The sequence below is a fragment of the Oncorhynchus nerka genome, linkage group LG15 (assembly GCF_034236695.1).
Source record: "Oncorhynchus nerka isolate Pitt River linkage group LG15, Oner_Uvic_2.0, whole genome shotgun sequence".
In the NCBI taxonomy this organism is placed as follows: domain Eukaryota; kingdom Metazoa; phylum Chordata; class Actinopteri; order Salmoniformes; family Salmonidae; genus Oncorhynchus; species Oncorhynchus nerka.
Window position 1 is genome coordinate 75,091,349 of NC_088410.1, and position 26,547 is coordinate 75,117,895.

Below are 26,547 nucleotides of genomic sequence, written 5' to 3' on the forward strand. Positions count from 1 at the left end.
CTTGTAACAAACTGAACTGACAACAGACCTATCCAGAGAGACATACATACTATGCTGTGCCAGGTACTCATGTAACAAACTGAACTGACAACAGACCTATCCAGAGAGACATACATACTATGCTGTGCCAGGTACTCTTGTAACAGACTGAACTGACAACAGACCTATCCAGAGAGACATACATACTATGCTGTGCCAGGTACTCTTGTAACAGACTGAACTGACAACAGACCTATCCAGAGAGACATACATACTATGCTGTGCCAGGTACTCTTGTAACAGACTGAACTGACAACAGACCTATCCAGAGAGACATACATACTATGCTGTGCCAGGTACTCTTGTAACAGACTGAACTGACAACAGACCTATCCAGAGAGACATACATACTATGCTGTGCCAGGTACTCTTGTAACAGACTGAACTGACAACAGACCTATCCAGAGAGACATACATACTATGCTGTGCCAGGTACTCTTGTAACAGACTGAACTGACAACAGACCTATCCAGAGAGACATACATACTATGCTGTGCCAGGTACTCTTGTAACAAACTGAACTGACAACAGACATATCCAGAGAGACATACATACTATGCTGTGCCAGGTACTCTTGTAACAAACTGAACTGACAACAGACCTATCCAGAGAGACATACATACTATGCTGTGCCTGGTACTCTTGTAACAGACTGAACTGACAACAGACCTATCCAGAGAGACATACATACTATGCTGTGCCAGGTACTCATGTAACAAACTGAACTGACAACAGACCTATCCAGAGAGACATACATACTATGCTGTGCCAGGTACTCTTGTAACAGACTGAACTGACAACAGACCTATCCAGAGAGACATACATACTATGCTGTGCCAGGTACTCTTGTAACAAACTGAACTGACAACAGACCTATCCAGAGAGACATACATACTATGCTGTGCCAGGTACTCTTGTAACAAACTGAACTGACAACAGACCTATCCAGAGAGACATACATACTATGCTGTGCCAGGTACTCATGTAACAAACTGAACTGACAACAGACCTATCCAGAGAGACATACATACTATGCTGTGCCAGGTACTCTTGTAACAGACTGAACTGACAACAGACCTATCCAGAGAGACATACATACTATGCTGTGCCAGGTACTCTTGTAACAGACTGAACTGACAACAGACCTATCCAGAGAGACATACATACTATGCTGTGCCAGGTACTCTTGTAACAGACTGAACTGACAACAGACCTATCCAGAGAGACATACATACTATGCTGTGCCAGGTACTCTTGTAACAGACTGAACTGACAACAGACCTATCCAGAGAGACATACATACTATGCTGTGCCAGGTACTCTTGTAACAGACTGAACTGACAACAGACCTATCCAGAGAGACATACATACTATGCTGTGCCAGGTACTCTTGTAACAGACTGAACTGACAACAGACCTATCCAGAGAGACATACATACTATGCTGTGCCAGGTACTCTTGTAACAAACTGAACTGACAACAGACCTATCCAGAGAGACATACATACTATGCTGTGCCAGGTACTCTTGTAACAAACTGAACTGACAACAGACCTATCCAGAGAGACATACATACTATGCTGTGCCAGGTACTCTTGTAACAAACTGAACTGACCTCAGACCTATCCAGAGAGACATACATACTATGCTGTGACAACAGACCTATCCAGGTACTCTTGTAACAAACTGACAACAGACTGACCTCAGACCTATCCATAGAGACATACATACTATGCTGTGCCAGGTACTCTTGTAACAAACTGAACTGACAACAGACCTATCCAGAGAGACATACATACTATGCTGTGCCAGGTACTCTTGTAACAGACTGAACTGACAACAGACCTATCCAGAGAGACATACATACTATGCTGTGCCAGGTACTCTTGTAACAAACTGAACTGACAACAGACCTATCCAGAGAGACATACATACTATGCTGTGCCAGGTACTCTTGTAACAGACTGAACTGACAACAGACCTATCCAGAGAGACATACATACTATGCTGTGCCAGGTACTCTTGTAACAGACTGAACTGACAACAGACCTATCCAGAGAGACATACATACTATGCTGTGACAGGTACTCTTGTAACAAACTGAACTGACCTCAGACCTATCCAGAGAGACATACATACTATGCTGTGCCAGGTACTCTTGTAACAGACTGAACTGACAACAGACCTATCCAGAGAGACATACATACTATGCTGTGCCAGGTACTCTTGTAACAGACTGAACTGACAACAGACCTATCCAGAGAGACATACATACTATGCTGTGCCAGGTACTCTTGTAACAGACTGAACTGACAACAGACCTATCCAGAGAGACATACATACTATGCTGTGCCAGGTACTCTTGTAACAGACTGAACTGACAACAGACCTATCCAGAGAGACATACATACTATGCTGTGCCAGGTACTCTTGTAACAGACTGAACTGACAACAGACCTATCCAGAGAGACATACATACTATGCTGTGCCAGGTACTCTTGTAACAGACTGAACTGACCTCAGACCTATCCAGAGAGACATACATACTATACTGTGCCAGGTACTCTTGTAACAGACTGAACTGACCTCAGACCTATCCAGAGAGACATACATACTATGCTGTGCCAGGTACTCTTGTAACAGACTGAACTGACAACAGACCTATCCAGAGAGACATACATACTATGCTGTGCCAGGTACTCTTGTAACAGACTGAACTGACAACAGACCTATCCAGAGAGACATACATACTATGCTGTGACAGGTACTCTTGTAACAAACTGAACTGACCTCAGACCTATCCAGAGAGACATACATACTATGCTGTGCCAGGTACTCTTGTAACAGACTGAACTGACAACAGACCTATCCAGAGAGACATACATACTATGCTGTGCCAGGTACTCTTGTAACAGACTGAACTGACAACAGACCTATCCAGAGAGACATACATACTATGCTGTGCCAGGTACTCTTGTAACAGACTGAACTGACAACAGACCTATCCAGAGAGACATACATACTATGCTGTGCCAGGTACTCTTGTAACAGACTGAACTGACAACAGACCTATCCAGAGAGACATACATACTATGCTGTGCCAGGTACTCTTGTAACAGACTGAACTGACAACAGACCTATCCAGAGAGACATACATACTATGCTGTGCCAGGTACTCTTGTAACAGACTGAACTGACCTCAGACCTATCCAGAGAGACATACATACTATACTGTGCCAGGTACTCTTGTAACAGACTGAACTGACCTCAGACCTATCCAGAGAGACATACATACTATGCTGTGCCAGGTACTCTTGTAACAAACTGAACTGACAACAGACCTATCCAGAGAGACATACATACTATGCTGTGCCAGGTACTCTTGTAACAGACTGAACTGACAACAGACCTATCCAGAGAGACATACATACTATGCTGTGCCAGGTACTCTTGTAACAAACTGAACTGACAACAGACCTATCCAGAGAGACATACATACTATGCTGTGCCAGGTACTCTTGTAACAAACTGAACTGACAACAGACCTATCCAGAGTCATCTTTCATTCATTCACAACCTTGTGGTGAAGCAATGCTGTAAATCACAGGAGGGTCACAATACAATCCGCCAAGTGTACCACCTGTATACCACCGGGACTCCTTAATTTTATGCTTTTTAAACATAATTGACTTTGTCAGACATCCTTTTCTGTTCCCCCTTGCCTCGTGCTGTCACAAACTTGGCCATCTGCACAGTTAGTTTCCAACTTGCAGCTTTCCTTGGGTGCTTATTAGTGTGGTAAAGTCCCAGAACAACTGCTACGTATTTACGCAGAAGAAGAAAAAACACACACATTAAAACAGGAAAGAGAATTAGACAATGCAAACATTTATCTTACACTATGCAAATCTGCAACAAAGTTTTACCGAATAAAAAAAAGTCATTAGCTAGTGATAACATAATGAAGGACAAGTAGAGAACGAGAGACTCCTCTGAAATGAAATACAACACGCTCAAACTGAAGAAACAATGTCCTCATGATGCTAATGTCCCCAGCACTTACATATGCTTGAATTTTAATCAGCAATCCACTTGGCTCTAGTTTGCTGAAATTTTGCATACTTCAAATAATGCAATAGAAATCCACTAAAATAGATGTTAGTTAAATGAATAGTTGAGCAGCAGTGTTCCTAACACAACAACCACATGAGGAATTAACGGAGTAAGCCTGTATCATGAAGTGGCGAAGTCACTTTCTACATGTCATGTACATGTCTCAGTTGATTAGTTCCTTTTTCAATCCCTGGTATATATAATTATTATTTCTCTCTAGTAAAACAGAATAAATCAATATGAAGAATGAAGGACACAGTTACAATTAACATGACAGTAAGCCACATTCACAGGGAATAGGCTTACCTCCAACATTATTTCAGAGATGGTTTTAAACACATTTTGCAAATTGTCATACCGCATTTTACAAATTGTCAACAGTCATTGTGATTCTGACACTGGCATTGTGGGAGAACAGCACATCATCGTGTTTGTATAAGCATCAACGTGAATAGAGCAAGTGTACTGTCAAGGCTATTCAGATGTAAGAAATGATTCCCACACAAAGCAGCCTCCTGGGCCTTCTGAATACTTGTGACAGTTCTTTAGAGTACACAGCTCTTACTTAATAAGAGCATTCTCAGAAGTATCTTCAAAACAATTTGATTAGCTGGCTTGAATAGATGTTCATTAACATACAGAACATAAATGACAGCACGTCCTGTGTTTGTTAGGATCATGTAAGCAGAGACTGTCAACTTTGTACAAGATTAATAAAATCAATGACATGAGGAAAACTGTCTTATTCTTTTCTGGATCGGAACATCTCACTTATCTCATCATTCTCAGAGTTGACAGCACATTGAGAAACTAAACTGACAGGGGAAATTAACTGACAAACAAAACTGATATCCTTGTTTAAAGCTGCAATATGTAACTTTTTGGGAGTTACAGATCTGTCATTGTCATTGAAAGCAAGTTCTGTTCTATGTGCTGTAGTTCTGTTCTATGTGCACTTTTCTTTGCTTCCCGCTCTTATGTTTTATTTGTTATGTCTTTTACTTTCGGTTTTGTACACCAGCTTCAAACAGCTGAAAATACAATATTTTTGGTTATGGAAAATATATTTCACAGTGGTTTAGATGGTACAATGATTCTCTACACTATACTTGCTTGTTTTGTCACAAAAACTGAAATTAGCCGAACTATTCTAATTTTAGCAACCAGGAAATATCGGAGGAATTTCTGCAGAGTGCACCTTTAAGAGTTCTTAATCATAAACTTTGGCTACTCAGCAAAGATGTGTATAAAATATCAAGAAGGGCCATTTGAACTCTGAGGCTCACTTTTATCTACAGGTCCTAACCTCAAAAAGCATTTTCTTCAGCACTTTAGTCTCATCTAGAGCATAATATCCAAATTGCCAGCTTTTATTCATTTACCATTACTCAGCTATGATAAACAGCACAGTCTGTGTGAATAATGTTTATAAATGCTACACACAAGATAACATGTTTTGAGGCCTCTGCTTTGTTGCCACACATTTTTTATTTAATGAGTAAATTTGCATAATGTCTGCATTATTAAATCTGCCTACCTTGAGGTAAAGTTTGAAGGAAGTCGGCGGCAGCGGTGTTCAATACATTTTAAACGGTGCTAAGTGCGGGAGGCAGAGGCCGGCAGACAGGGAGTGTGTAAAAGCCGGCATGCCAGCAATGTGAAGGGTGGGATGGGAGACCATAAACCCTGACTGACACTGCAGAATGTGTGGGGTGAGTTTCAGACAGTTTGATGCCCACATGCACAGCAAGGGGCCACTCTGCGTGGGCTCAATAAGTCTCCCCTCATAAGATATGGCAGCTGTCATGCCTGGCCTTGACTGGGATTCACACTGGTAAAGGAATTAGAACATGCAAGGTAGTGGATGTCTGACTTCCTGGATTAGATTTACAGCAGCAGTGTCACTAAATGGCTGTTAGTGCTCTGAAATGGGGGAGTTGGGGACTCTACAATATCACCATTTGAAAGTGTATTAATGCGGGAACAAAGCAAAGCACACACTAAGTGGTACCAATATATCCTTACACCCCAACTGATATAGGACTATATCTATCTTAATAAAGCTAATAGAAAACTATTTGATCTTAGTCGTTTTCCATCAAGACTGGTACGTGTCCTTGGCAGCAGTCAGAGTCCCACTTACAGTATATCTGTTTTGTCTCATTGCCTCCCTGATTAGACACATGCAGATACTGGGGGTCAAAGTTCAATGTCATCCCCTTCAACGTCCCCTCATCAGTCTGTGGATACTTCCTTATGCTTTATTTTCCATCCATACTTGGTCACCATACCCTGTTTCAAAGAACTCACACACAGCACAGGCCTACTCATTTAGAACATCCTTCATACAGAGCTGTATGTTTGTTTGTCTGTGCTACGTTCTAAGAGGTATGTACAGTTTCTCCAAACATAATAAAACATATGTCTTTTAATTTGTTTCTGACTGCAGAGATAAAAGTGCAAATAGCTATAGAGTATTTTTTTTGGTTAGGTGAAATCTAGTCAGACAGGGAGACAAATGTATTTTGTCACAAACAGCTGTGTTCCCATTAAGGCAGAGGGTGCAGGAGCCTCCGTTGCTCCGAGCAGGAGCTACTAATTAGTGGAAGAGAGGAAGATCTGTCCCACCATTCTTTGCTTCCACCGCCAAACCACCTCTCGCTAAAAAAAACAACAGCCAGCAATTTACAGGAAGATTCATCTTGCTTTGTTTGATGGGTCCCCTTTGCTTTGCACTTCAACACCGTATAAAGGGCTCAAACAAACAAAAACGTGCCACCATGAAGATTAATGAGTCTAATGCTAACATTGGAATAACCCATTATGTTTGCAAAGTCCATTGTCATGCATCTGCTAGGAGCCCTGCGCAAAAGGTGGTGTGTTTGACTATGGTTCACCCTGAATGTGATGTGTTGTGACTGCTAGCATGAGGGTTAGTCACCAGCCCCAAGACACAGCATAACCTCTGTATTTTACTACAACATAGTCTTTACTGAACCATGCAAAATTGCTGTCTGAAAGTATGTTACACTGTAAATATCAGGTATTTTTAATCATGGTTGAATTACTAACCGGGACCCCACCATTGATTTTGTTTGTCACTCTCACTCAAAAACATTTCTCTCCACCCTATGGCAATATGTGTAGAAGTGTAACACATTTGCTGTAAAACTGCACATTTTCCTCTCCACCTCTTGGCAAAATGTGCAGAATTGCAGCAAACTTGCTTTAAAACTGCAAAATGTTCTCTACGAGGGCCTCCCGGGTGGTGCAGTGGTCTAGGACACTGCATCGCAGTGCTAGCTGTGTGCCCAGGCTTTGTCGCAGCCGGTAGCGGCCGGGAGGCCCGTGGGGCGACGCACAATTGGCCTAGCGTCGTCCGGGTTAGGGAGAGTTTGGCCGGTGGGGATATCCTTGTCTCATCACGCATAGCAGCTACTCTTCCTGAGGTCCAGCTAAATTAAGGCAGTTGATACCATTTTAAAACATTACAATAAATTCGCAGATTTCACAACACACTGTGTGCCCTCAGGCCACTACTCCACAACTACCACATATCTACAGTACTAAATCCATGTGTATGTATAGTGTGTGTGTGTGGCAATGTTTGTGTTGCTTCACAGTCCCCGCTGTTCCATAAGGTGTTTTCTTATCTGTTTTTTAAATCTAATTTTACTGCTTGTGTCAGTTACTTTATGTGGAAAAGAGTTCCATGTAGTCATGGCTCTATGTAGTACTGTGGCACTCCCATAGTCTGTTCTGGACTTGGGGACTGTGAAGAGACCTCTTGTGGCATGTCTTGTGGGGTATGCATGGGTGTCCGAGCTGTGTGCCAGTAGTTTAGACAGACAGCTCGGTGCAGTCAACATGTCAATACCTCTCATAAATAAAAGTAGTGATGAAGTAAATCTCTCTTCCACTTTCAGCCAGGAGAGATGACATGAATTAATATTAGCTCTCTGTGTACATCCAAGGGCCAGCCGTGCTGCCCTGTTCTGAGCCAATTGCAATTTTCCTAAGTCCTTTTTTATGGCACGTGACCACACGATTGAACAGTAGTCAAGGTGTGACAAAACTTGTGCCTGTAGGACCTGCCTTGGGCAGAGCATCGCTTTATTATAGACAGACTTCTATCCCATGTTAGCTACTACTGCATCAATTTGTCTTGATCATGACCGTTTACAATCTAGTGTTACTCCAAGCAGTTTAGTCATTTCAACTTGCTCAATTTCCACATTATTTATTACAATATTTAGTTTGTTTACTGCTATTCTAACTTCCGCGACGCATATAAGGCCCTGCCCCGCCCTCCTTTCGGAAAAGCTGACCACGACTCCATTTTGTTGATCACTGCCTACAGACAGAAACTAAAACAAGAAGCTCCCGCGCTGAGGTCTGTTCAACGCTGGTCCGACCAATCTGATTCCACACGCCAAGACTGCTTCCATCACGTGGACTGGGATATGTTTCGTATTGCGTCAGACAACAACATTGACGAATACGCTGATTCGGTGTTCGAGTTCATTAGAACGTGCGTTGAAGATGTCGTTCCCATAGCAACGATTAAAACATTCCCAAACCAGAAACCGTGGATTGATGGCAGCATTCGCGTGAAACTGAAAGCGCCAACCACTGCTTTTAACCGAATACAAACAGTGTAGCTATTCCCTCCGCAAGGCAATCAAACAAGCTAAGCGTCAGTATAGAGACAAAGTAGAATCTCAATTCAACGGCTCAGCCACAAGAGGTATGTGGCAGGGTCTACAGTCAATCACGGATTACAAAAAGAAAACCAGCCCCGTCACGGACCAGGATGTCTTGCTCCCAGGCAGACTAAATAACTTTTTTGCCCGCTTTGAGGACAATACAGTGCCACTGATACGGCCTGCAACCAAAACATGCGGCCTCTCCTTCACTGCAGCCGAGGTGAGTAAAACATTTAAACGGCCCGCACTCCTATCAAACTTGCACATCCTTGCTTTAGAGTGAGATCCTACTTTGTGAGGTACCATACTAACATTCATTGTGGGTGTGTTGAAATGTATTAAACACCTACTGCATTGTTAAGCAGTTGCAATCAGCCATCAGTGGCAGTAACAAATGACGTACTGTGCCATTCTAGGGTCACCTGAAGCCCTAATTAACCCAGAACCACGAGGCAGTGATCTGTTTTGAAGTTGGCTAGGTCTTCGGTCAAGCCCTTAGGTTATCTCATCAGCATGCCCCCTCCCCAATACACATCATCACAAACAGTGAGAGTGCTGCCAGTACACACTGCAAATGACTGATAGGAATATATCCATTTAGCAAAAACAGGACCTCTGCAACTGTCAATCAAATAATGGGAATCAACCTCTCTGGTTCATCTGGCTCTTTAATAAACAATGACTGTGCCATCAAACCAGCACACAATCCGGCTTCACTGGTTTTACTGTTCATATTTCTGTTTAAGCACATTCTCTTTTGTTTTCATACAGCAATGTATATATCATGGCCCTTCTCTGTGAACACACACAGCAACAAACATGTTCCAAACAGAGCCGTCCACATGATGAATAACTATAATCACCCCTACATTTTCCACAAGATGAAAATAAACTCAATTCCATCATTCTAATACAAAGATTTGTCTGCTGTCTTTGTGAGACTCCAGGCACAGAGTTTATAAAAGTGCATTTGCCTCCATAGACTGCCTCTCTCTTATTCAATCAAAGAGTCATTTTTTATTGCCAGTGCGAGAGCACATGATTGCAATAATCCAGTTGATAAATGGAGGTGGGGCAGCACTGTAGCCAGTGTGCTTGGTGCACCAGATAATATTTTTCTCATAAAGGGTCCAGGCAGGCCTCTAATTCAGATTTACTGCATGTTCAAAATTACTGGATAAAATATGTAGATTATTTCAGTGGGTTAAGGAACAGTGATAGAACAACTTCTCTTTATTACTGCCTTTGGGTCATGGCTGAGAGGTTCTCTGTTGCGTTTCCCAGTGATGCCACTCACTGCAAATGAGAGAATATTTGATGCAGGCGATTTCATGATAATCCAAAAGCCAACCTTCCCTTAGGTTTGAATCTAATTGAAGATAGCAAAAAATACATTGCTATTTGACCTTGTTTGTATTGACAGACAAAAACAATTTCATCTCAAACAATCACTGGATGAAAAATTGTTTTTGTGAAAAACGGATGGCAAAGCTTTGTTTCTCTGGGGGGTAGTATGACCGCCATCTTCTCTCCACACATTGGGGGCATTCTCTAGATCAGATCAAATCTGGCTGCAAAATGGCCTGACTGCAGGACTTTGCATTCATTTATTATTCATGCAGAGTATTTTAAAGTTGATTTAGAAACTGGTCAGGCTAAAAGACAGTTGGCCCAGGAGCACATTTGAAACCCTGACGTGTCCTGTTAAAAAAACACCCAAAACAGCAAAACTCAGGCCCCTTGTGCCCAAGAACAGACATCTCATGTCATTGTTATTCAAATCAGAGAAAGAGAACAGGGCAAGTAAGAAAGGCCATCCTTTAAGCAGAAGGTAGAGTAGGTTATGTGGAAAGTTGTTGGTGAGGTGATGCTGTGTGTTCAGCAGTCCCATTAGCAGATAGACTGGTGTAGGGTTGGGCTGGGGAGGACAGATGTTTCTAGCGTGCAGCGTGAGGCTAATGAGCATGAAGAAGACAAGGCAGGGGTAAAAACAACATTAACGGCGCCAACAACAACAAGAAACAATGGAAAACAACAGCCTCCAGAACCATTTATTACAGATGTAGAATCTTAATTTGAGCCAGTTTGCTACAACAGGGAATTAATCCTGCAGCAACAGGAATTGTGAATTATTATGTTGGTTATAATTCATGGACATATTTTTAGGGGTTGCAACATTTTTCAAAAGGGAAAATCAAGTCTGAGATTTCAAAGTAGAAATTACAAGCTTCAGAAGCCTTTTTAAACCTGAAATACAGTAATTATCCTGCAACAGGGAATTCTAGTACTCTATTTAGCTTTCTAAAGGTAATTACTTGAATTTAAAGTAAGCGTTGATTGTGAGCGGAAATTACAAAAGAAAACAGTATTTTAGAAGTAGTGATAAAGGAGGCTCTCTTACTGGCTGAAGGCCTTCTGAGTCATAGAGAAGATACGGTTTCTGTCCGAGTTGGATTACAACAAAACAGAGTGGTTTGGACAAGTTTTAAGGTTAATTGATATGTCAGGGCAATAACATGGATGGTGTATCATTTTTGTTGTTGTTATTTAACTAGGCAAGCAAGACAAATTCTTACTTTCAATAACAGCCTAGGAACAGTGGGTTAGGGGCAGAACAACAGATTTTTACCTTGTCAGCTCAGGGATTCAATCTTGCAACCTTCCGGTTACGAGTCCAACGCTCTAACCACTAGGCTACTTCCCACCCCAGATACTCAGTCAATATGAGTCCTTCCATTCAATCAGACATGGAGGGAGGCGTGGGCTCACCTCCTGTTGAAGAGTGGTCCGAGCGGTTATGAAAGCTAACCTTTACTTTTAAAAGGCACACCAAATACGCTATGACAGAGGGACCCCCCCCTTCCACCCTCCTAAAGGCACCCCACCTGAGAGGGGCCACTAAGCGCCTGTCTGACATTTCTCAGGTTCACATGAAATTAACATTATCCACCACAAAACTCCCTATTTAGATAAGAAATCCTACGAGCCGTAATGCCTCATTGAGCCTATATATGATGTGATAAGAATATAAAGAGAAATAACAAACCTCAATGACCTGCTTGTTCCACACATGCCTAGACAGCCCATACAGAATACTAAACAGATAAATCAAAACCACTACTGGCCTCTTAAAGTAAATAACAGCATACATTTATATGTTTGAGGCTGTCTTTCCTCCTCTGCGAGAAGAATGAAAAGGCTTTCGACTTTAAATGCGCTTCTTAGGTGATTAAACATTTCAATGGAGGAGGCATTATCTGGGGGACCGGGTGCCATTTGAAGAGGATGTAGCACTTATTCAAAGACCTCTTCAAATAAGTACCTTTGTTCTCAGGCAAATTCTTTGGATGCCCATTCAAATCTTTAGCGTGCAGAAGCCGCCAGAGCAGGTTGGGAATGTGCTGTGGTTCCGATGATGATTACTTCTGAGGACTCGTGACTTTTTCACATCTCAGTGACACGTTATTTCACGGTAGAGAAATGGCCTGGTATTTACTTTACCCTTTTCATGATTCTAGGCGTATGTTGCATGTCACTACTTCACAGGAGAGGCATTTGAACTTAAGATTTTTTAAATTTGATCAACAACAAATAAATGCATATAAAATATATTTTGATTAGTTTAACACTTTTTTGGTTACTATATAATTCCATATGTGTTATTTAATTGTTTTGTTTTCTTCACTATTATTCTACAATGTATAAAATAGTACAAATAAAGAAAACCCTAGAATGAGTAGGTGTGTCCAAACTTTAGACTGGTACGGTATACGTCTAGACAATAGCTAGATGTGACTGTGGGTGATTATAGCATTTCTTTCACATGACCCATCAATTTAGACAAGTGTGTCGACATGGCCATACTCGTATTCGTAATCGTATCCGTAAATTGACAGTCGATTGGATGACACTCTTGATCGGAAAAACGGAAGTGTTTTAGTAGCCTAAGTAGAGGTTGGCAAAATACCTCCCTGCATGTTCTCGCTGAAAAAAGCTGCAGATTAGAAGCAGAGCGCAGAGGGGTGTGTGTGTGTATGTCTGTGTCCTCAATATGCAGCGGGTAGTCAAGTTTGCAGTCACTCAGTCAGAATGCGCATTAGTTTTATATTTTTCCCTACCCTTGCCTCACTTGTTAAATATTATGCATATTGATAGCAAACGTCCTCGCCTTGTGATTTATCATAGTAGCAGGCAGCAGAAATCTAAATGAACAGACCGAAAGCATGCGAGGAAAGAGGAAAAGTGATCGGGTGAAATTATGAAGCGAGTGGGCAGAGGAATATGGTTCCACTCTATCCAATCAGAGCAACAAGATCAACGTACAGCCAACCCTTTTCTTTACGGACAGGCAAACTAACCAGTTGAGTTATTTAGACAATGCACGTGACTGAAACAAACACAGGACAGTATGGTTTAGAAACTCTGTGACTGACACCTGAAAAAAAACGTTCTTCTTATCACAGATATTTAAAAAAAAAAAATACTCTGAACATAATCGTATCCAGAAAATTTCCCATATCCATAACGATACTCGTTTTGTCCGACCACTAGGCTGGCTCCTAGTGTTTGTTTAGCATTATCTAAGAATTATAAAATATTTATAAAATATTTTTATCTAGACACTTTCTATTTTCGATATTGCCACTATTCAAACACAAGTAATGATTTCACAGTACTGTTTACAACTGTATCCTGTGCATGTGACAAATACAATTTGATTTGATTTGATGTAGTGTGTGATTAAAAGGGACGGTAATGTGAAGAACATCATGACCTGCAGGTTAGGATATCAAATCAAATCCAAGTTTATTTGTCACGTGCACCAAATACAACAGGTGTAGTAGACCTTACAGTGAAATTCTTACTTACAGGCTCTAACCAATGGTATGTGTGTGTGTGTGTGTGTGTGTGTGTGTGTGTGTGTGTGTGTGTGTGTGTGTGTGTGTGTGTGTGTGTGTGTGTGTAGGTAAGTAAAGAAATAAAAAACAGTAAAAAGACATTTGAAAAAAGAGTAGCAAGGCTATATACAGACACCTGTTAGGCAGGCTTATTGAGGTAGTATGTACATGTAGGTATCGTTAAAGTGACAATGTATGTATGATGAACAGAAAGTAGCAGAAGCGTAAAAAGAGGGGTTGACAGGTGGTGGGTGGGACACAATGCAGATAGCCCGTTTAGCCAATATGCGGGAGCACTGGTTGGTAGGGTCAATTTAGGTAGTATGCACATGAATGTATAGCTAAAGTGATGATGCATATAAGATAAACAGAGAGTAGACGCAGCGTAAAGGGTGTGGGGACACACACAATGAAAATAGTCCGGGTAACCATTTGGCTTGGGAGTACAAACTGTTGAGAAGCCTTTTGGTCCTAGACTTGGCACTCCGGTACCGCTTGCCATGCGGTAGTAGAGAGAACAGTCTATCACTGGGGTGGCTGGAGTCTTTGACAATTTTTAGGGCCTTCCTCTGACACCGCCTGATGTAGAGGTCCTGGATGGCAGGCAGCTTTGCCCCAGTGATGTACTGGGCCGTATGCACTACCCTCTGAAGTGCCTTGCGGTCGGAGGCCGAGCAACCGGTCAGGATGCTCTAGATGTTGCAGCTGTAGAACCTTTTGAGGATCTCAGGACCCATGCCAAATCTTTTTAGTTTCCTGAGGGGGAAAAGGCTTTGTCGTGCCCTCTTCATGACTGTCTTGGTGTGTTTGGACCAATCTAGTTTGTTGTTGATGTGGACACCAAGGAATTTGAAGCTCTCAACCTGCTCCACTACAGCCCTGTTGATGAGAATGGGGATGTGCTCAGTGCTCCTTTTTCCTGTATTCCACAATCATCTCCTTAGTCTTGGTTACGTTGAGGGATAGGTTGTTATTCTGGTACCACCCGGCCAGGTCTCTGACCTCCTCCCTATAGGCCGTCTCGTCTTTGTCAGTGATCAGGCCTACCACTGTTGTGTCGTCAGCAAACTTAATGATGGTGTTGGAGTCGTGCCTGGCCATGCAGTCGTGGGTGAACTGGGAGTACAGGAGGGGACTGAGCACGCAACCCTGGGGGGCTCCAGTGTTGAGGATCAGCGTGGCAGATGTGTTGCACCTACCCTCACCCCCTGGGGGCAGCCTGTCAGGAAGTCCAGGATCCAGATGCAGAGGGAGGTGTTTAGTCCCAGGTTCCTTAGCTTGGTGATGAGCTTTGAGGGTAGTATGGTGTTGAAAGCTGAGCTGTAGTCAATGAACAGCATTCTCACATAGGTGTTCCTTTTGTCCAGGTGGGAAAGGGCAGTGTGGAGTGCAATAGAGATTGCATCCTCTGTGGATCTGTTTGGGCGGTATGCAAATTGGAGTGGGTCTAGGGTTTCTGGGATAATGGTGTTGATGTGAGCTATTACCAGCCTTTCAAAGCACTTCATGGCTACAGACATGAGTGCTACGGGTCTGTAGTCATTTGGGCAGGATGCCTTTGTGTTCTTGGGCACAGGGACTATGGTGGTCTGCTTGAAGCATGTTGATATTACAGACTCAATCAGGGACACGTTGAAAATGTAAGTGAAGACACCTGCCAGTTGGTCAGCACATGCCCGGAGCACACATCCTGGTAATCCGTCTGGCCCCGCAGCCTTGTGCATGTTGACCTGTTTAAAGGTCTTACTCACATCGGCTATGGAGAGCGTGATCACACAGTCGTCCGGAACAGCTGATGCTCTCATGCATGCCTCAGTGTTGCTTGCCTCGAAGCGAGCATAGAAGTGGTTTAGCTCGTCTGGTAGGCTCGTGTCTCTGGGCAGCTCGCGGCTGTGCTTCCCTTTGTAGTCTGTAATAGTTTGCAAGCCCTGCCACATCCGCCGAGCGTCGGAGCCGGTGTAGTATGATGCAATCTTAGCCCTGTATTGACACCTAGCCTGTTTGATGGTTCGTCACAGGGCATAGCGGGATTTCTTGTAAGCTTCCGGGTTAGAGTCCCGCACCTTGAAAGCGGTAGCTCTACCCTTTAGCTCAGTGTGAATGTTGCCTGTAATCCATGGCTTCTGGTTGGGGTATGAACTTACAGTCACTGTGGGGACAACATCCTCAATGCACTTATTGATAAAGCCAGTGACTGATGTGGTGTATTCCTCAATGTCATCGGAAGAATCCTGGAACATGTTCCAGTCTGTGATAGCAAATCAGTCCTGTAGTTTAGCATCTGCTTCATCTGACCATATTTTTATAGACCGAGTCACTGGTGCTTCCTGCTTCTGCTTGTAAGCAGGAATCAGGAGGATAGAGTTGTGGTCGGATTTACCAAATGGAGGGCGAGGGAGAGCTTTGTACACGTCTCTGTGTGGAGTACAGGTGATCTAGAATTGTTTTCCCTCTGGTTGCACATTTAACATGTTGATAGAGATTTGGTAGAACTGATTTAAGTTTCCCTGCATTCTGCAAGTCTGGTAATCAAATGGTAATTACACTATAAATGATCTAACACAATGCACTAATGTGTTACGAAATTACTGGAAATATTTAATACAAAATACCACAAATTCACAAGGCTGAGACTAATTCAAATGATTTGTACATTTTCTTTCTAATAGTACCATAACCATTGTTTCAAATAATGCAATTTCAAAGTATATAAAATAAATGAAAGGGGGTGCAAATGATGGTGGTAGTAGGTATGGAATTTCAAATCAATGCACATAAAGCAACTCCTTACACCTTTGTGTATTCTTACACCCTTGTGTTTTTTTCCCAAATACGTAACATGAGCTATATTTAAGTATATTTCAGTATTCTGTCATATATTCTGCAAATACTGACTTTCATCTCTATGATTAAAACATGTCCACACATCCATTGCCTTAATGTCCTCAGCTCAAATTACACCATTAACATTTCAATATTCCTCCTCAGTTCAGGCCAAAGACTGCTCTCATGGCAACTTCCATAAATGTATAATTAAGCTTGTGTTCAATATGCAATATGAAATGAGTGTGTGGATTTTGGGAATAACAGTATTATGCACTAAGGTGATACGCATAAAAAGAAGAGGGTAAAAACTTGTTCAAATACAGTTTGTCTCTGAACAAATACACTGTAGACTGTTGCATTGTGCATTCATCGTCTATAACTTTTAAATGTTTGAGATATGAGGTATAATCATAACAGATTTTTAACCTCAGGACTATGACTGTAACCTTTATGTAACTAGGCAAGTCAGTTAAGAACAAATTCTTATTTACAATGACGGCCTACCGGGGAACAGTGGGTTAACTGCCTTGTTCAGGGGTAGAATAACAGATGTTTACATTGTCAGCTCGGAGATTCGATCCAGCAACCTTTCGGTTACTGGCCCAATGGTCTAACCACTTGGCTATCTGCCGCCCCATTGCCCAACAAGCGAATAAAAACTAAAACAATAATAGTAATAATTCATCTCAAAATGACCAACAACGTAAAAATGTATGCTAAATGGCATATATTATTATATCTCACTACAGACATAAAGAGTAGGAAGAGTGAGGGAAGACATTTTTTGTCAGGCAGAGCCAGGCCTAAACTACTGTCAGTGCTGGAGGCAAGGGTGGGATCCCCTGACACCATTCACCCCCTTTAGAGTGGCAGCCCCCATAGCCCCTGAGTCTCAGCGCATGTCATTCCATCTTCCACCAAAAGAATACAGACAACGCATTTTAAAATAGAACACTGAATAATTTACATATGCCAAGAGTTTGGGACCTGCAAATGAAATACAATTATTATTTAATAGCATATAACTGTTGCAGAGGCCTCATGATAAATTGAAAGGGAGTGCATTATTAAGTCCTCACCTTCACAGTTTGTCCGGCTTCAGGGCCATCCTGGTGGGAACAGAACGAGATCATTAGGAACGGTAGAGAACTCAGAAATGCCGACGTTAATAATTCAACAGGATTTTAATTTCAGATGAATCATGGCGGCACCTCCCCATCGCCACGTGAATCTCAAAGTTTTTCATTTGTTTCTTTTGTCTTCTTTCTGTCCTTCAGCGTTGAGCTGTATTCTCACTTTAGTGTCTCTCCTCTGTCACATGACAGCTTTTGGAAATGGTTTCTTTTTGACAAGTTGACTGGTTCAATAGAGTTAAGTTAAAGCACAATATAGACTGCATACCTCGAAGGCATTTTCTAATATAGGGATCAGGAATTGAGGACACAGATATCTAAAGCATTAAGAGACTTCAAAGGAACATCTGTATGACAAAAATGTATTTGGTGACAAAGTGTGCATTATGATGTAATATTTATGCAAGTCTATGAAGTAATGAATTTTCACATCTCCTTTCTCAGGTTTGTGTTGTGAGATTTTGTTTGTCGTGTGACGCTCTATGCAGAGAACAGCAACCCTCCTGCAGAGAGTGTTGCTTGATACAGTGCCTCAGTTTTATGACTCTAACCTCAGAGCTGTCACAACTAATCTCACATCATCACTTCTCTATACCCCTCAAGTCAAAGAAAATTATATCCCCATAAACATTATTCACTGCTTTTTTCAAACACATGAAATTATTTTTTGTGTCGGGCTGCCAAGCAAGCCTGGTGACATTTGTCATTAGCATATACTGCATATATCAAAAGTTATGCAGAATGACAAAGCCTGTGAAGTGATAGGCTGCCTGGCTGTCAAATCCTGCCTGGAAGTCCAATGAGAACCTGTTATTGTATTGTTCCAGCAGGTGGGGATCGTCTGTTGGCTCTCGGTGCAACTTTCCTCAGTTATGCCTCTTATTCCAATACAGATCTACAGGCTGAACGAGTGGGAGATTGATGTAGTCCTGTTCTCTCTAAGCCTCTGTGGTTGTGTTGTTTTACTTTCTTTCACTAACACACTCACTGACTCAGATGGTGACTCACACAATTGTTCACTTGGTCATTCACACATTATTCCTTCTCTCTTTCACTCTCTCTAACCCACACCATATTATATAGATAGATATATGGCCCACAATAATTAATTATTCAAAATCATTTTGAGCTTGAATAGTAATGAACACTTTCTTCTGTCTGATATGGACCAGAAATGAGCAATGGAAGATACATAAACAAAGGGATGTAGATTTGGAATTAGTATTCATCCCTATGTTGTAATGCTGGATACCGACGGTAGTGTGTACAGTATTACCTGTATGGCGATGGTGAGGGAGGAAACCTGGAAGTGTTTCTCCACCAGGTCAGCCACTCTCTGGGTAGTGGTGAAGAGGTCAGCCACCTCATCAGGATGCAAGTCTCGGAAACGCTCAACGGGCCGCAGAGGACACACCAACACATCTGAGAGACAGGCTGGTTAAGGAAACCACAGACAGCGAGAGAGGTAAGGGAACAAAGTCAGAGAGATACATTATCAACAACACAGTGCATAGATACAGTAGCAACACTGATAGACAAGGATATTTAAAATGGGGAAAGAGGCAGAATCCTAAATTGAGACACAAGTGCGTTATTTGAAATATTACATTGTGTTGTTGTTGGCATTGCCTTCTTAAGCTGAGTCAAATAAACTCAATTGAGATGGTTTATATGGGAGTTTTGTACAATTTGCTCACCAAGGTAACTTTATATGTTTTTTTCAGTATAGCTAGTCTCCAAAGGTTAATGTGAAATAAAACAGAGCTTTACAGAGGTGTGATACTGTCCGTACCTCTGCTATGTTCCTCTAAAAGGCAGGCAGCATAAAAAAGTGTTTTTGTAATTATAAAGCTATTTCATCATGTTCTACATTTAAGACCTATACTATTTAAGATCTATACTATGAATACCAAAAATGAAACAACACTTATCATGAGGACACTTATCATGTAGATAGCAATAAAACTATTTTGATTATTTTCAACACCCAAATGATAAACTATTGTTGTGTTAGTCATGTCCTTATGGAAATAACATTGTTCTTATATAGTGAAAAAACACCATAGTTTTTACCAAATATTTTGTTTCATCTAGCCATACAAAGTATACATTGAGACTTGGTTGTGAAAGGTGTTGAAAAACCTTTGAGAGCTATATGAAATATAAACAACCAATATTTATACAAACAAACTCAACAAAAAGCTGGCAGAACAATGACATTCTAGACTATTCTGTGCTTCCAACTTTGTGGCAACAGTTTGGGGAAGGTCCTTTTCTGTTTCAGCATGACACTGCCCCCGTGCACAAAGCGAGGTCCATACAGCAATGTTTTGTCGAGATCGGTGTGGAAGAACTTGACTGGCCTGCACAGAGCCCTGACCTCAACCCCATCGAACCCCATTGGGATGAATTGGAACGCCGACTGCGAGCCAGGTCTAATAGCCCAACATCGGTGCCTGACCTCACTAATGCTCTTGTGGAATGGAAGCAAGTCTCCGCAGCAATGTTCCAACATCTAGTGGAAATCCTTCGCAGAAGAGTGGAGGCTGTAATAGCAGCAAAGGGGGGACCAACTCCATATTAATGCCCATGATTTTGGAATGACATGTTTGACGAGCAGGAGTCTGCATACTTTTGGTCATGTAGTGTATGTACAAGCCATTTACAAACCCATTATAAAGTCCCTATTAAATAGCATAGGCAAGGGGATTGAAAGCAGACTAATTTATTATCAGTATTCTGGCTTTGAAGTAACTAAAATAGAGAAATCTGCCATGTTCATACCTCTTACAACTTAAGTGCAAGGGGATGTTTTGTCAGGGACCAACAATGATCAATTTCAGCTGAGTTATAAAGGTCATGAAACATATTTCACAGAAATTCTCACAATCCACACATCTCAGTGCAATTGCACACTGGAAAGTAATCAAGCTTTGTTACTAAAGTGAGACGTATTGATGACAGGTGGAAGGACTTTGAGAGAAAATGTCCAAAGGCTGAAGGACATTTTTCCTTCAGACTCGGGTCATTGGATCAATAACAGTGTTCTGACAACACTATCCGGGAAACAGTTATCTGAGAAACAGGAGCCAACAATTAAGGAGAGATCGAGGGAAAATAAGAACAGCAAGAAAAAAAATGCACCTCAGATTGATATTTTCACAAAATCAAACATGGGAAACTTGAGATAGGATAGTGTGTAACAGACTGACATGACTGAGAACAAAACCTGGAACATAGAATTCATGATGTATGTTCATTTCTGGCTTGAAAATAACTTTCAAATAAGCAATCAAAATAAAACATTCTGGATCAAATTTTGTTATTGCTCCTATGTCTCGCCTTTTGATTCAAAAATCACTTTACAGCCAGACATGTCTTGATTACAGGCATCAAGTAATCAAAAATGATTTCCATATTCTATTGCACCGTGGCAGATATAATTTGTGGAGACAGACAGCAGAGTTGAATCTTAATGAAAGTCAAGCATAGCAATCAACTATACCAAATATACTTTAAAATGAAGAACTGGACCATTATGAAAGATCAAGAGTTGTCACATTGACTTCATGTGCAGGCCAGATTTATGAGAAAAATAACATCTAAAGTGTTGAATCACTGATGTGAAAAATATTCAAAAACTTGTCCACAGGCAATAGAAATGAAAGAGACATCCTAGTCCAAAACCAAACATAAAACAGCATCCTGCAGCGTTTGGAGAGGATGATTACATCCTTGTGTTTCATGGCATAATGGCTGTGTCTGGGCGCCATTCATCTCACGAGTCAGAAACAGCGGCACTAATGATCAGTTTGCTACCCTTCTCATGTGCAGCACACTGGAATGAAATCAGATATCATAAAAAGGTTGATGACATCTGCTAAACACGTGTATGTGACAACTACAATTTGATTTGATTTGATTTTGACATCCACACCTCATTAAATAATCATTCAATAATGTAATGGTTACTTACAAGCCCTTAGCCAACAAAGCAGTTTTAAGAAAAAATACGTGTTAAGTAAAAAATAGATAAATAAAAAAGAAGAATAATATAGAATAAAAGTAACAAATAATTGAAGAGCAGCAATAAAATAATAAAATGGAAGCCATATACAGGTGTACCGGTACAGAGTGAATGTGGAGGCTATATACAGGTGTACCGGTACAGAGTGTATGTGGAGGCTATATACAGGTGTACCGGTACAGAGTGTATGTGGAGGTTATATACAGGTGTACCGGTACAGAGTGAATGTGGAGGTTATATACAGGTGTACCGGTACAGAGTGAATGTGGAGGTTATATACAGGGGTACCGGTACAGAGTGAATGTGGAGGCTATATACAGGGGTACCGGTACAGAGTGAATGTGGAGGCTATATACAGGGGTACCGGTACAGAGTCAATGTGGAGGCCATATGCAGGGGTACTGGTATAGAGTTAATGTGGAGGTTATATACAGGGGTACCGGTACAGAGTCAATGTGGAGGTTATATACAGGGGTACCGGTACAGAGTCAATGTGGAGGCTATACACAGGGGTACCGGTACAGAGTCAATGTGGAGGTTATATACAGGGGTACTGGTACAGAGTCAATGTGGAGGCTATATACAGGTGTCCCGGTACAGAGTCAATGTGGAGGCTATATACAGGTGTACCGGTACAGAGTCAATGTGGAGGTTATATACAGGGGTACTGGTACAGAGTCAATGTGGAGGCTATATACAGGTGTACCGGTACAGAGTCAATGTGGAGGCTATATACAGGGGTACCGGTACAGAGTCAATGTGCGGGGGCACATTGTGCGTGGGCACATGTAGGTAGAGTTAAAGTGACTATGCATAGATAATGAACAGAGAATAGCAGCAGTGTGAAAGTGGAGGGGCGGCAATGCAAATAGTCTGGGTAGCCATTTCATTAGCTGTTCAGGAGTCTTATGGCTTGGGGGTAGAAGCTATTTAGAAGCCTTTTGGACCTAGACTTGGAGTCCACAGAACTACCCTACACCTTGACCTCTTTCTCCTCTCTCTTTTCTCTTAAAACCAAGTCTCTCGCCTCTGTCATATCCTCACATGGGCTCTCCTATCATTGCTATGCGAATTACACTCAACTACTTTTCTCCTTGGCTGATTCAGACACCCAGATGGCGACACACATCTCTGAGTGCCTGGCAGACATCTCAGCAAGGATGTCGGCCCACCACCTCAAGCTCAACCTCAACAAGACGGAGCTGCTCTTCCACCCGGGGAAGGCCTGCCAGCTCCAAGGTTGACAACTCCACGATGTCCCCCTCCCAGAGTGCAAAGAACCTTGGCATGACCTTGGACAAGACCCTATCATTCTCTGCAAACATCAAAGCAGTGACTCGCATGTTCATGCTCTACAACATCTGTAGAGTACAATCTTTTCTCACACAGGAAGCGGAAAAGGTACTAATCCTCTCCCGTCTAGACTACTGCAACTCTCTGTTGGTTGGGCTCCCCGCTTGTGCCTTCAAACCCTGCAACTTATTCAGAACGACACAGCATTCCTGGTGTTCAACCTTACCAAGTTCTCCCATATCACCCCGCTCCCCTGCACATTCCACTGGCTTCCAGTCGAAGCTCACATCATCTTCAAAACCTGTTGATTGCCTACAAAGCAGCAAGAGGAACTGCCCCTCCCTACCTCCAGGGTATTGTCAAACCATACACCCCAACCTGAGCACTCTGTTCTGCCACCTCTAGTCTTTTGACCCTCCCACCCCCACGGGAGGGCAGCTCCCACTTAGCCCAGTCAAATATATTCTCTGTCCTGGCACCCCAATGGTGGAACAATCTTCCCCCTATGTCAGGACAGCTGAGTCCCTGACCATCTTCCGAAAACTTTAAAGAGTATCTTACATATATTTTAACGGTGAGCTAACCCACCACTCATTTTCACTGCGTGCAGACTACACACACATCTTCGCTCTCTGCTAGCCCAACACATCTTTCCACTGTGTGGGGATCTTCTAGTATGCATTGACTACCTGCTGTGGGTTGAATATAAACATAACCTAAGCATTATCTTCAGTCGAATCAGCACAATACCAGTGCATGTTTTTACTGCAGGCTAACCCAACACACATTGTCCTTGTGTGCCAGGGGCTTCATTACCCTCTACAGCATCCCACAGGTGAGATGGAGTCCGTATGGCTCTGCCTAAGCCAATCCAATCTCAATCTCTCAGCGGAGGCTGGCCAGGCGGGCACACTCATTCTCCAGGCTCCACAGATGGGGACCGGGGCCCAGGCGAGAAACCCCATTCTGATCCCATTATTATCTGTCATAACAGTTATTTGACTGCTTTCATCTGATTCACTCCTGAGGTCGCAGTGCATATAATAAGAACAAGGCATGTAGATTGGTTTTACATTGCAAATGCAATCATTTCTTTCGGGAAAACATCTGCCCCCAAACGTTATCATTTTCTACTGTGACATCGACTTTGTCTGGGTCTATGAGAATCAGCCCCTTCGACACCAGCCCCCACCCGACACTGTCACCCTCCTCCACATCCTGAAGCCCCCTCCCTTTTCAATATGCGGTGGGACAATTGAGTAGCCGGATAACTAAATAACGGCACTACACAATTGGATCACAAATCCCATGATTAAGCCAAGAGAGATATGATCCAGTTGCATTTTACACAGTCTGAGAAATTAAAATGACATCAAGAGTAATGACATCTAACATAACAAATACAGATTTGTGCGCAGTGTGACCCTGCAAATGGTGTGGGGCTGGAGTTCAAGGCTTCAGTTGGGTGTGGGGGAGCACACACACACCTGCACATACACTGCAAACCCACACACAAACCTTCTGACATATACCTGGTCTGAGATGAACACAGCAGGCTTTGAATGAATCAAAGTGCCTCCACAGCTCAGAAATAGGGCTGCCAAAACAAGGGGATCCATCACCGCGACAACAACTTGGTCTGTCTTCCTGATTACAGCTGTGCCTAAACAACCCCCATCACCCTTCACCCCTCCAAATTGGCATGGATCTGCTGACAAAGGGATTCATTTCTGAAGAGGGCTCTTTTTTTTAACCAAATCAATCTACCCAAGGACTAGACTCTGTTCAGCAACACAGGAGAGACTAACAGAGTAATGAAAGGATATGAGTGTTTCTCTGAAGACTGAACAACACAGCTCTCTTTATTTCCGTTTCTTCTCTGCCGTGTCTGTGAGGCGGGAGGACACAAACTCATTGGGTTTAATTACTATGTGCAGTCGTTATTGAAAACATCTCCGTGCTTTGGAATTGGGTTTTATTGAAACCCAAATTCCTCTAATCAAAGCTTATGAGTTACTTTTCATCAAATATTTACGCAGCCTTTCAGCTGAGTTACAGCTGGGACACTGAAAATAAATCATTATTTCAACACTTAATAGAATAAACTTGAACTCAATCTCATAGCTGCGATATTGCTCTGACACTCACAGTGTTGTTGTCAAAGAGATACGACGAGGCTCCGTTTCAACATGCTCCGCTCCAAACCCTCAGCAGCTTGCTGCACTGTATACCTTACCCTTCTAAGCACACAAGCCTCCACACCAATAGAAATTAAAAACAAAAACATTGAATTAAAAGCTGACTTATGTGAAATGAGGCACAGGGAGGGATGCGAGGGTGGGGGTTCAGAGCTATGCCCTCTTTGACTGCCATGCCTCCCCTCAACCCTTCCCCACAGAGCTGGGAGTTCTGCCAGTCTAGGAGTTCTGCCAGTCTGCCAGAGACCACTCTGGGACATTGTACTCAAATGCCCCCCCCCCTCTTCAAAATATGTTATTTGATTTAATCAGATTGGTCAGACACTGTCATGAGAATACAGTAGCACATATTGTACACAGTGTACTGTCACTGGACTATGAAGGGGGAGTCTGGTGGAAAGTAAAAAGAGGACTGTCTGGGCTGTCATTCTAGCCACATCTGTGTCCATGAGATGATTGACACAAACATAGGCTGCTTGCACATTGTTGTTAGAGGGCACAGAAAACATTGGGGATAGAAAGATGTCTGTCCTTCATGTTGTATCAATATCAATAATCAAAGTTACTATTCAAAAATAGAGAGAGACAAAAGAGCATACTAGAAACAACTCCAGAGACATGGACAGACATGGGTACAGGCAACATTCAGGAGACGTGGACAGACATGGGTACAGGCAACATTCAGGAGACGTGGACAGACATGGGTACAGGCAACATTCAGGAGATGTGGACAGACATGGGTACAGGCAACATTCAGGAGACGTGGACAGACATGGGTACAGGCAACATTCAGGAGACATGGACAGACATGGGTACAGGCAACATTCAGGAGACGTGGACAGACATGGGTACAGGCAACATTCAGGAGACGTGGACAGACATGGGTACAGGCAACATTCAGGAGACATGGACAGACATGGGTACAGGCAACATTCAGGAGACGTGGACAGACATGGGTACAGGCAACATTCAGGAGACATGGACAGACATGGGTACAGGCAACATTGTTCAAATGCTCTCCAAAGAAAAGATTGTGTCCACCTTTAACCCTTCACAGCAGGACTGCTCAACAACCAAGGCCCTGCTGGATCACAATTCAAGGATGTCTCTCAATACTCTCCTCAAGAAAAAAAGGAAATATGTAATCCCCTTTTCCAGTGGTATGCTGTCAGGACAGTCAGGAGAGCCCATGAGGTTAATGGGACCATTCATTCTTTGGAAGGTCCAAGGCCCTGATTCCCACTTTAATGGACACATGCCCTGGCCTCAACAACACCATCCTCCACACATTATGATTACAGGGAGAAAAATGGGA

At 42.4% G+C, this 26,547-nt stretch overlaps 1 protein-coding gene across 3 annotated transcripts in view; it reads right to left on the minus strand.

Moving 5' to 3' along the window:
- The window catches only part of fhit (fragile histidine triad diadenosine triphosphatase), a 312,154-nt gene that overhangs the window by 49,243 nt on the left and 236,364 nt on the right, over positions 1 to 26,547 (minus strand). For all 3 annotated transcript variants that reach the window (XM_065001901.1, XM_029683571.2, XM_029683570.2), the window contains exons 5-6: positions 18,991 to 19,136; positions 17,661 to 17,690 (exon numbers count right to left, since the gene is read on the minus strand). In XM_065001901.1, coding sequence (XP_064857973.1) covers positions 17,661 to 17,690; positions 18,991 to 19,136 — 176 coding nt within the window. The remainder of the gene's footprint in view (positions 1 to 17,660; positions 17,691 to 18,990; positions 19,137 to 26,547) is intronic.